This window comes from Sebastes umbrosus, chromosome 8, assembly GCF_015220745.1.
Source record: "Sebastes umbrosus isolate fSebUmb1 chromosome 8, fSebUmb1.pri, whole genome shotgun sequence".
Classification (NCBI taxonomy): Eukaryota; Metazoa; Chordata; class Actinopteri; order Perciformes; family Sebastidae; genus Sebastes; species Sebastes umbrosus.
The window spans coordinates 19437749-19450123 of record NC_051276.1 but is presented as its reverse complement, the minus strand read 5'-3'; the positions used below and the strand labels follow the sequence as shown (position 1 = coordinate 19450123).

The following is a 12375-nucleotide window of genomic DNA, read 5'->3' as shown; positions in this document are numbered from 1 at the left end:
AGACTGTTACTCACACACTCAAATATCTTGATATGATAGTCTCTATTAAATCTCTTTTCTGGCTTTGTGTTAGATGTAAAAGCACACATGGTATATACATGGCAAGTGTCTGTTTTGGCACTCAGTTGCTGGGAATGAGTGGAGAGTTGGTGTTGCAGCTTAAACACTATATCAAATGAGACCCTCAGACATTGAAATACTTAAATAAATGCAGCTCTAATCTATTGAAGTGTGACAAGCTGTTCCTGCAGACAGTGGAAACGGCAGCTTCTTTCTCTCTTCTCCCCGTCAGACTCCTCTCCGTCCTCTCCCTCTCTCTCCCTCCTGTCATCTGTGTCTGGTATTAAAAGGTGAAGTGTAATTGGACAGCAGAGCTATCAGTAAAAGACATTCTCCTGCAGGGCGGTGAGTGGCTGTATGGAGGTTCCTACCCTAAAGATGACAGAGCAGGCATTTAATCCTGTCTGGTTTAGTGTCCTGACTTAAGTAGCTACAGGACAGGTGGACCCGCCCCGCCCCAGCCCTTTACCATGGGGGCACTAAGTGTCTCCACAGCAGACATTAGACATTAGCAGCATTTGGCTGTCTGACACCGGTTTCATCTCTGCAGAGGCTGTGTGTGTGTGTGCGTGTGTGTGTGTATATGTGTGTGTGTTTGTACAGCAGGTCACAGTGTCATCACAAGACATGGGTCAGAAGAGACATAGTATTGATCAGTTAACATTTTCCCTCTGTGTGTGCAAGCGCGCTCATGGGCGAGCCCGGTGTGTGCGTTTGCATTTCCTCTCATGTAAGGCTGAACTGGGTGTGAGCCCCCCTTATCTTTTAGAAATAAATGAAAATGTCAGACAAAAAAAATTGTCAAGGAATTCACAGAAAACAAGGTCACCTCAGAATTGCCAATCTACACGGTGAATAGAGAGGGGAGGATGTAGCCTTGGATAGCGCAGCCTCCATGTCAGCGCACGCAAACACACACATGCACATGCCTTGTATGGCCCTTCACCCTTTTTAGAAAACACAGCGTATAGTACATCCATTTCTGAGTAACAGTGCCAACTATTCATATTCTCATTGTACTCACTTAAATTCAAAGTATTCAGATGACGATAAAGGATGTATCTAGGCCAAGGACGTAGCGTTTTATAGTTTATAGAAAGTCTGAAATTTAGGTGTCATTGTGCTTTTCCTCTTCCCCCCCCCTCTCGCTCTTTTGGGAGTCTGTTATCGTAGGAGTGTGCACTTAGCTAAAAGCATCAGAGTATTTAGGGCCTCTCTTCTACCCAGGTACCCTCCCTCCTTCCCCTTCCATTTCTTCATCCCTCTCTCATTTCTGCCTCACTTTGAGAGGCCTCTTAATCACTTCGCTCATCTCTTTAAGTGGGTTTTTATGGGGGGCCATCTGGCCAAGGTGGTGTGTTCATGAAGGTGTACGGCTGTGTGTGATTACGGGCATGTGTGTCTGTTCACATGCGCACGTGTGTTTCTGTCTGGCTGTCTTTCTAGACAGATGTTACACTTAACTTTCCAAAACGGCTGTAGCTACAGAGGTGGAGTTGTGGGCAATTCAACCCCTAAACTTACAAATGTGTGCACTTCTTAACTGCTAAGTAAGCCCGAGGGGCGGGACTGGAAAGTGTGTTCACATATTTGTGGGATTTTGTGAATGCAATAGTACATCAAAATGCAGTTGTCATACTGTGTCACTTCACAACATTTTCCTCCATAAAAACGCTCAAAATATTCTTCATGGTCTCTTACTCTCCTTCTGCCCAATTCTGAAAATGCCAGCCGCATGTACACATCGCCCATTAGTGCCAGCTGTGATTAGTGTGTATGTTGTGTGTGTTTTGTGCGCATGTGAGAGAAAGAGAGAGATCGCATAGTCTCACATCTCTCTCTCACACCCACACTGCTGTCACCCACCCATCCCGACAGTGAATCAGCCACCGTGGCAGCTTTGCCTGAGGCGTTGGCACAATGGACGGGACTGGAGTTACCTCCTGTCCTGCATGATGGGTGGTGTCTATGCGTGTGTATGTGTATGTGTGTGTGTGTGTGGGTGGGTCTCGGTGTCTCCGTCTCCCTGTCTCGGGGTTAAGCGTCTGCTTCCTCTCTCCACACCTGCAAGCCGAGTGTCTCTCCCTTCTATCCGTCCATCCATCCCTGTTCCTCTTTATCTCTCCCTCCCCACCTCTCCCTTTCCCTTCTCTCCCGGAGAGTTGAGGCCATTGTGGGGCCGAGCGGTGTTGGGTTCTGTTCTCCCGCTGCTGCCAGCTCTCCCCACGGCCCCTGCAAGACAAGGCTGTTATTGCCCCGGGGACCGCAGGCCTCAGCAGCTCTTCCTCCAAACAAATTTGCTGTAACTTTATCTGCAATTGGGCCCTGAATTGGGAGCAAATAGAGGCAGCTTTGTGAAGCTCGGGGAAGGGCGAGGGCAGCGAGCTGGGGGTTGTTGGGGAGGCAGGGGAAATGATACCGGGCTCTTTTATGTCAGGCAAAGTAGGACTCTTATCAGGAAGAGAGCCCAGACAAGGGAGCTACTTCTAGAGGAAACTGGAGCACCTATCACCTGCTTTGCATTTAGATAAAAATTCACCCTGCTGAAATAAAAAAGGAAAAAAAAAAAAAAAAAAAAAAGCAAAGACAGGTACAGAAGCAACTATTGGAGTGTGTGCGTGTGTGTTTGCACATGTCTGGCTGGCAGTTTGATACACATACACGCACACACAGTGCATAGCAGTCAGTGGTACACACCACTCCAGGTCTCTTTAAATTGCTCCTTTGACTCCTCTTCAAAGAACCTGTCTAACTTTTAAAAGTTTTAAAGTCGGGAGTTCGTCTTTGCCCACAGCAAGGGACAGCTTTGAAAGATATACTTTCACATTTTTACTGCTCTCCTGATTTGCAAAATGAATGATAGTTGAAATATAGTGGCATGACTAACAGAGAATACCAAGTCAGAGTTTAATCACCAGAGATAGAGACTCAACAGAAAATGTGTGAGGCCTTTTGTTGAGACGTTAGGGACTCAGCATCCTTACTTCTCTTAGGTACCCGTGTGCAGTTTCATTACTGTGACCATAAAATGGAGGATGCTTTGTTTTAATTTTTCATGTTATTACAAAATGACTGGCTTCGACACATTGGGCTTAGTCATTCCGGCTGCTTTTTTTATCGGATGAACAGGATGAATTGTGCTGTAGATCTCTGTTCTGCAGGAGTACAGCAGGGGGCAGTCTAGCACCACTGAATGATGGGTAGGTCCGTTCACAAACAGGACACAGTCTCCCTCCCTCTCTCTCGTTCCCTCGAACTTAACAGGACTTCTAGTTGCTATCTGGCAACACTTAGTGCCAGCATGGAAATTGATGTAAGAGAGATAAAGGGGAACTCTGAAATCCAAACTTCAGTTTCACTCCACTGAGACAGAGCAGGGGGAAAGTTAGCCTAGTGTGTGGTTAATGTAAGCCAAAGTACTGAATATTACCCTCCCACAGTGCAGCGGCTCAGAGCCGTAAGGACGCGGGCTGTGTTTTGAAACAAATAATGCAAGATACAACTCTCGACGTGCCGCTCTGAGTGCTTGAATAAATCATTTTGACTTCTCTGTTTTGTTAACATTTCTAATATACCTTCTTGTGTTCAGGGGATTTCTTAATATTAAGAGAAAGCATCAAATATTATAACTGTAATGAAAATCAACTACAGAGACTTGTCAAAATAATTTAGTTTGCTGATTTTGTGTATTGGTATTTTAGCCAAAAAATATTACAAATTATTCTGCCATGGTTTTTACTTTGTTCATGTTTGTGATTGTCTATTTTAATTAAACATATCATTTGAATTACAGCTTGTGCTTAGATGTGAAGTTTGCCCAGTTCAAATGCAGCCTTTAACTATGTTTGAAATGGTTTAGCAGATTTGACAGGAGAAAATATTGTTTTACTTTGTTTTATGACAAGTGAATAGTTTTGTTCCTAGAAATTTCAGAGCATTTAACCAAAGACTTGTTGAAGCACAAATCATTTTAAAAGAAATGATGATGGGTTTTTATGACAAAATAAATTTGCTGTTTAAAGGTAAATTGCTGCAAGTAGTTTTTTGTGACTAAATCAAATGTCCTTTACAGAAGAAAACCAAACTAACTCTAAATTGGATATTTATTGCTACTGTTCTTAAGTTGTTCAGATATTTACAGATATTATTTCATACAATGGTAGTATGAGAAGGAAAAAGATGGTCTCTCATTTCTGTGTCTGTAATAATTGGGATTTACACATTTATTTACATGCTCTCAAAACTAAATTGGAGAGTTTGCATAATTTTTATAATATAGAAGCCCATATACAGAGAAAGACAACACACTTACTGTGTTTGTATGAATATTTTTTTACCAAACAGGTAGCAGCATTAAACAGAAAATCAAGAGTGGAGCATGGAGAGCTTCCCTCTGTGTGCGCGTTCAGATATTCACCATGAACCGTCACCGACCACTACATAATGTGTGTCTGACCACACAGAGTCATCTACACATTATTCCCATGGACTACATCTGGAGCTTCATTTAGCATTTCCCCCCTCTTTTTCCCCTTCAATCCAGCATGTTTTCATCGTTGTTTCCCCCCCCCCCCCCCCCCCGTCTTTCTCTGGTCACTGACATCCACAGCATGCTCCTTCCCACTCCCTCTTCCCCAGGCGAAGAGCCTGCTATCTGGTGTAGCAAGCAGCAGGGGGGTGGCTGTGATCGCCCAGTCCTGGTGGAAAGGTCCAGGCACTGCAGGGCCCCTATTACCCAGCCGGGGGGCACGGAGACGGGGCAGGGCTGGCCACTGCTGAGCCCGGGTGTCCGGTTCCTCTAGCTGCCAGTCAAAACTTCGCCCTCAGCTACTATAACCAAATGGAGGAGGAATGAAGGGGGACGACAGGTTAAACAACCTCAAGCAAAATGGAGAAGAAAGCAAGATTTTTTTTTAAACATAAAAGAGGGTTCTATTGTTTCATATAAACATCAGGACAGAGAGGAGCAATTCATTTGTCTGTTATGTGATAACGATACCGTGAGCGATTAGAGAACCACACACTAAATATATTTACTACGCAGTATAGTATGCCTACTGTACAGTATATTTATAGCAGAGCGGTTGAAAGGAGCACCGTGTGTATCTGCATGAAGGTTTTTGAAAGTGTGCAGGTATTTATAGCTTCTACCAGAATAGGTTTAAGACAAGTGAGCTCCTTTGTTTGTTTGACTGAAGACACGTTTTCTGCACCTCTATTGCACATTGTTTAGTTACAGATTATTCCAGGATTTATCAGTGTTACACATTTGTAAATTATACTAATTTGTAGGAAGATGGATAATTTTAGAATGGTTACATTTTGTAGTGAAAATGTGTTTTTGTCTGCGTGCAAGTTTCTGTTGTTGAGCTTACACGGTCCTAACAGATTTTTCAGATGCATGAAGGGAAATGGTTGTGTTGCTTATTAGTATACAAATATGAATTATTGACTAGTTTATTTCCAATTCTCCTACACAGCTGTATCAGAGAAAGACTCTTTATATGTGAGAAAGTGAAGTTGAGTCTGAGAGAGACGGGGAATTTCAACCCTTTTGGGAAATTTGGTTGTTGCACCAAGGCCATTCAGGTTTATTTGAAAAATACATTTAGCTGTGAGCATTATGCAAATGTACTGGACTTTTTCTAATGTTTAATTTACGTCTGTTTTGGCTTTGTATACACTGTGTCTGTTAGTTAATTTTACATGAAGTTGTAGCTCTATTCGAAAGTTTGGATATTTCAAACTTTTTTGACGTGCAAAGGAAAAAAGTTGAGAAATTGTTTAGTTGTGTTGTTATTGTGAAGAGTTGTTTGCATTGATATTCAGATGTTTGTGTAAGTGTGTGTGTGTGTGTGTGTGTGTGTGTGAGGAAGGAAGGAAGGAAAACTAAACACCGACGACTCAGTGCGAGCGTGTGTGTGTGCAGTTTAGTGTCCGACTGGCTCCGCTACAGTAATAGCAGACCTGCATACACACTCTTGAGGGGCTGTTGAACCTCATATTCACATTAACCTTCGACAGTAAACACAATGAAGAGCTTGTTTTTCATTCTCCCCTCTCTCTCTCTCTCTCTCTCTCCCTCTCTCTCTCTCTCTCTCTTTTTCTCTCCCTCTGTCCGTCCTTTTCCACACACTCACAGAAATAAAACAATTTGATTGTTAATTATTAAGTTTTCTCCCTCTTGTTGATGTTGTTCAGCTAAACAGGATAGATCATAATTGGTAGACAGACCAATAAATCTGCTTTATGCAGTAATAGTCTCAATTTCACCTCTCTTAAAAGTTCCCCATCAAAACTGACTGTTAAACACGGATGCATTTTCATACAGACAGTAATTAATTTTAAATCTTCTTTGCTCATATTTGAAATAATGGATTATTTGAAATAATGGATTTCTTGTACTTGAATTTGATAAAGATGTTTTGCTAGAAAAGATTAAGTATTAGGCATGGTTTGCATTTTCAGCATTTGTTATAATTGCTGCTGAGTCTTATCAATCAAGAAAAATCTTTGTATACTTCGACATAAAATTATTAGGAAAGATAAATATTCTTTTGTTCTATTTGTTTCTGACAGATTTTATTCCCACAAAATATCCCATTTCTTCCAGCTAAACTTTTTGAAATAGTTGACACAATGCTGTTTCACAATTGACACAATGCTGTTATAAAATAACAAGCTTACATCATTAGCAATTTTACTTTCCCACATATATCTTCTCCCAACCATCGCAGTAATCTGTTGTCAGAGGCTGAAGAGCCCTGCCAAAACCAGAATACAGGGTTTTTAGCAAAGGTTAATTTTCAGATGGTACTTTTCTTGTTTGGTGATGAGAGGGGAGGTATAGAGGTTATGGTTTTGGCAGATGGGTGCAGAGAAGGTTAGAGATGGGGCATACGAGTCTTTTGGGGTAGAAGAGAGGGTATTGGGGCTTGGAGTGACAGGGTTAGGGACTCGGGGTGTGGGGTGTGTGAGGTCAGATGCTGTGGTTTGGGGCTGAGTATGGAAGGGTCAGCTTTGACGCGCTGCGGCTGAACACGGTACATGACCTCAGCCTCTGGGATGATTGGCATGGAGGAAAGAGACTCTGACGGCTTGTACTCATCCTCTTCATCGTCCTCCTCCTCAGCTGAAGGCCCAGAAAGCCTTGAGGGTCAGGGTGTTGAACCTAGGCTCACCGACGCCAAGCCTGTACCTTTGTTGAAGCCCAGTCTTATTTTTACGCTTTGTTCCATGGTGGTTATGATTCTGCATATGAATGCGTTTGAATGCGTGTCCTTTCCAATCTCACATATGGTCGGCGTACGTTCTCAGGAGTTTTGCCTCAAGAGGGTCAATATGGGGTCTTGAACGCATACGTTCTTAGCCCACACTGCTCTCACCGTTTTTGTTCTCACTTTTCTTTCGCTGATGGTTTTGTCTTTTTCTCTCTCTTCAGCTTTTTGTCATCGTCGTGTGGAACTTTGAACTCTATATGATTCCACTGGCTTTGCTTCTGCCTTTGGCCTGGAACTACATCCTCATCGCGTCGGGGAAGGATACCAGGCAAGATGTGGTGAGTAACCCCGCAGCTTCTTGATATCCCTCCGCCTTTCTTTCATTTCACTGTAAAAGCCGCTTTCCGCACACAATGCAGGGTTAAAACTCGGACACCACTGTTTCAGAGACATTATGCTGTTGTTTTGATTTACGACATTAATCACATTTACATGCATTTCATGCCTTTGATACTAGACTTAATACATACAGTAGATATTTGTGCTGTAAAAGATAGGCGAGAAGAGGTGATTTTTGATCACCCAGATGACTGAGAAAGCATCATACTTTTTTAAAGAAACAACAACAACATGAGCATCATATAAACTCATTTAAAATATATCTTTTGATTAAATTGCACAAACTTTGAGCAAAATTAGTATTTCAGTTAAAAAAAAATCTCTGAATGTTTTAAGATAAAACCCCTCCATCTGCCCGTTGAGCAGCTGCATTCTCAGTGCAATCTCACATTTCTCACTTTGCCTTCTTTGAGGAAAAGGGAGAAATAATAGGCTGTCACCTTGAGCTACGTTACGCCACTTACCTGGTAGTATATTTATTTAATTCATTTATTTTTATCTCTTCTACCAATTAAATGATGTCAAAGCAATGTCATGGAGAAACAGACATGTTTTAATCATGGCCGGGCACATTTGGAGAGTAGAGAGTGAAAACGAGAGAGAGAGCTGGACTATGGAGTGAGCGTGAACAATGAAGTGATTAATTTTAATAAGTGCCTTTTTCCAAGACTCAGTTGGAAATAACCAGTTAACAGACCTCAGATTTTCTTGCAGTCTCTCGTGTCTATATGTGTATATTTATCTCTTCATAAGGATTCTTTGGGTTAGATTGGATTTGGGCGAGACATTAAATTCAGTCATTATAATGAACCAAATCTCATTGCTTTGAGTCATTGTAATATTATACATAAAAATGGAATTAGATGTGAACTGTACATAAGTTACAACAGATTGATTTGCTAAGTCTCCAGAGTTAAGCTTCTCTATTTATAAGCTTCTATTTTCATAATTGTTAATTTAAAAAGTTGACAATAAAATCAGCAAAAGACAACCCCTATGAGACAAGCCGTCTGTTACATGACTATAACCAGGTGGTTATACAGTAGTTTGTGGTACATGCTGGAATTTAAAGTTTTTAAACTGGATATAGTCAGTTAAGTCGAGAATTAATGGTTTGCAATTGCAAGTAGGTTCACAGACAAAATAATTAATTTTTTTAATTTGTGAATGACACAGACTTTGGATTTCAGAGGATATTTTCTTCGCCTGTAGATGGCGACATTGCTTGACAAAAAAAATAAATCACACATGCCTTAAGACAAACCCCGGCATGATGATTTGTCCCCCCCACCTGCTGCTTGTATTTATCCAGACCTAATGATATTCTTTTCCCATGCACTTCCTAATTAAAATGAGGCAACAAAGGTTACATATTCTCGTAATGTGCCACTCACTTCACACACGAGGACGTACATGTAACTCCCACTTCATGCAGAATTGCTTTTCTCTCCTCCTTGAAAGTGACTATTGTGTCTCAAGTACCTCAGGAATTGGTTGGAACATTAAGACATGTTGATATTGTTGATACTCGTATGGCAAGTGCCTTTTAATACTGTTCTGCTCAGTTTTACAAAGTTGTTCTATGCTCAGAGACGAGAGGAGATATGGACACCTATTAGTGTACTGACATAGGATCCTTTTAATATCTGATGCTGTCTTAGTAGCATCTCAACACTATAATTTTGATTGACATGTACTTCCATACACGTCAAGCAGACTCTCTTTTGCCTCTGAAGGTTGCTTCAATATCATCATATTCATAGTGTGGTTTAAGGGTGTTTGGTTGAATTCAAAGGATGTATCTGCTTGGGACGCTGGGCTGAATAGATCACCAAGGCCAGACATGTTTTTTAGCCATGAGAGCACTCCTGCAAAGTTTCATATCTGACCTTCTTTCAGTTAAATGTCTCCACTCTCTAATATGAGCACAATTCAGCAATGGCTTAAAGTGAGTGTGTTCTGTACTTATAACAGTTCGACGTCCTTGATGTGTGTGGAGTGGAGGGTCAGTGTTGCTATTGGCTAACGGAGGGTATGTGGAGAAGTTGGTTTGGGCTGTTGGTGAGATAGTTCTAGGCAAATCCGCAGTGCAAGAGAAATGCGGACAAGCATTAGCGTTTATGTAGTATAAGCGAAATGTGCGGGTTTGTGCATGATGCATGAATACTGAATATTGTGTGTTATAATGGTGATGTTCTGCTGTCTGTAGTCTGGTATGTTCGCTTTTATTCCAAGGTTATGATTCAGGCACAACCAAAGTGTGGAACTACAGCTGCATGTGAGTCACTCCAGGTGTGTGTTTGCGTCGTACTTCCATGTGTGTGGGAAAATAAAGTGTGCGTACATAGAGATAAAAGTTATCTGTGTGAAAAAATATGTGCATGTATTTCCATCTACTCTGTGTGTGAGTGTGTGTGTGTGTGTGTGCAAGCATGCCTATGCACGAGTGTGCGCAGACATTCTATGCAACAATATATCCGATGAAAGTGGGATTAATTGTCAAAGATTAGCACCATTAATGCTCCTTTTCTTGCCGCTGTGACAGTTGTGCTGAACAGTACGGAGCAGCACGGGCGACACAAAGAAGATTCTCTGACAATCATCGTCTCTCTTGTCTCGGCGTTGCAATCTCGCTGCCTCAGGATTGGCGAATGCGATGAACCCTCTCTCCTTGCTCCTTTATCAACTCTCTGCCTCTTTCAGTCGTGATATTACTATCTTGAGTTAAATTTGAACACATATAGCTAAAGTAACGTGGTGTAGGCATTCATTATTTTCAGGCGTTTGTGTTTGCAAATGCTGTATATACACTCACACTCTAACACACACAGTCAGATACAAGTATCCCCCGAGTCCTGTCCCTGTTTGTTTTCAGACAGAGTTTCCCAATCTGCGTCGGTGCAGGGGGGAAGTGGGTACAGCGAGAGCACACAGTATCTGCGTTCCTCGCTTCCTCTCCCGGTCCCCTGGATTCCTCTTCCGAGTCTTTATCAAGCTGAAGTCATGGACGACGCACTGTTTCCCTCTCGCACTTGGCAGAGAACAGAGAAGAATAGAAAAGAAAACAAGGGGAAAAGGCTTTCTAATTACTTTAAACAACACACCAAATTAAAGCATTGTGCTGAGCCGAGCAAGGGTCAGCATCCGGAGCGCTGCGGTTTTCCAGCAGTCTGGGGTGAGGGTAATGCCAAAGGAATCTCTGCTGAACTCACTCTGAAGGGTGAGAGAGAAAGAGAGGGATAGGGTGGGGGGAAGAAAGAGCAACAAAAAAAAGTATACGCTTGAGTACAGACTTCCTAATGAACTGAAGGGCCTTGCTTCATCTGATGGGTTCAATGTGAGGACCCTTCTCTGATTCTACACCGCAACCACAGTCCATAGCCCTGTCTATAGCAAGTAAACAAACACAGTGTTCTCTACACGCTGTAATTCACCACTCAGGGTCACTGAATGTTGTGTGGTTACATGCTGCTTTGCAAACAGATCTCGGATCAGCGCTCCTCACCCTCGCCCCAACCTTGACCAGTACCTGCTAAGCAGTCGGAGCGTCCTCAGAACAGCGATTAAAGGAGGCGATGCACCAGCAAGGTCGCCGACCTCCTCTCTTATCATGTAGCACCCTGACCCGTGAACCCTGACTCTTCAACACTGCTAGCTGACCTGTGTGTCATGCTGTAACATGCTCACTGAAGCAAACAAACAAACAAAGAAGAGGAGCTTTTGAATATATGTAGAGTATAATACTGCGTTTGCCCTCAAAGCTAATAATGTAGCATCTCTTTCTGCACATTAATGCCATGACCCTCTCCATCTCTATCTTGTTTTGAAACCTGGAACAACTTGAGTCTTAGATCCATCCCAAGCTTGTTGCAAAGGAAGCTGCCAGTAGGCTGGGCTCGGTCAACCAGAGGACAGGCAGCTCTGCTGGAAGAGGAAAAAGGCTGCAAGGCGCATGTGCACGCACGTGTGCATCTTTGTGTGTCGTATTCATGTGTGTGCCTGCTTGCATGAGTGTATATGATGCACGTTGAGATTAAGGAGCAGAGACGCATCCCAATAGAGATCCTTCCTTGCTGTTCTGTTGGCCCAGAAAGGCCCTTACCAGATGTTATGAAGGTGTTAATTTCAGTGCAGGCTGTCGTAGAGGGCACATACGGAACATGGTGATGTCTCTTTCTACCACGGGATGATGGGCAATTAGGCCTTGTCACACTGGAGGACCATCATCTTTATCCCATGCTTCAGACCATTACATAGATTCACCCACTAGATTCGCCAACCCCATTACAGAAGAGAAGACCTTAATGGCCTGAAGATGCTTCACGCTCACAGACATGCCTCCATCCGCGACATCGAGCTGACAACTTTCAACCCACTCTACACCCTGAGTTAGAAAGCATTTCCATAAAAACAAATATAGAGTTTAATCTCCCCAATAGAACTTCATTTAAAATAAAATAATTGACTATGGTTTTCTACTAATTTTGTCATTTTGTATTTGTTCAAATCCATGTAGCTCTACTTGTTTAATCTTTACTTTCCTGACTGTGAAGCACTCAGTGTGACAGCAGTGTATTGTTCATTAAAAGAGAATCCTTCCAAGACAGTAATAATGTCTGATTTTATTGCAACATTTATAGAACAAGACTTCATTGCCATTTTTATCCATTCTATTTTCTCCCTGATTTTGCATCTC

General features: G+C 42.3%; 1 protein-coding gene across 8 annotated transcripts in view; it reads left to right on the top strand.

Moving 5' to 3' along the window:
- The window catches only part of mctp1a (multiple C2 domains, transmembrane 1a), a 139495-nt gene that overhangs the window by 94573 nt on the left and 32547 nt on the right, over nucleotides 1-12375 (top strand). For all 8 annotated transcript variants that reach the window (XM_037777652.1, XM_037777650.1, XM_037777655.1 and 5 more), the window contains one exon: nucleotides 7502-7618. In XM_037777652.1, coding sequence (XP_037633580.1) covers nucleotides 7502-7618 — 117 coding nt within the window. The remainder of the gene's footprint in view (nucleotides 1-7501; nucleotides 7619-12375) is intronic.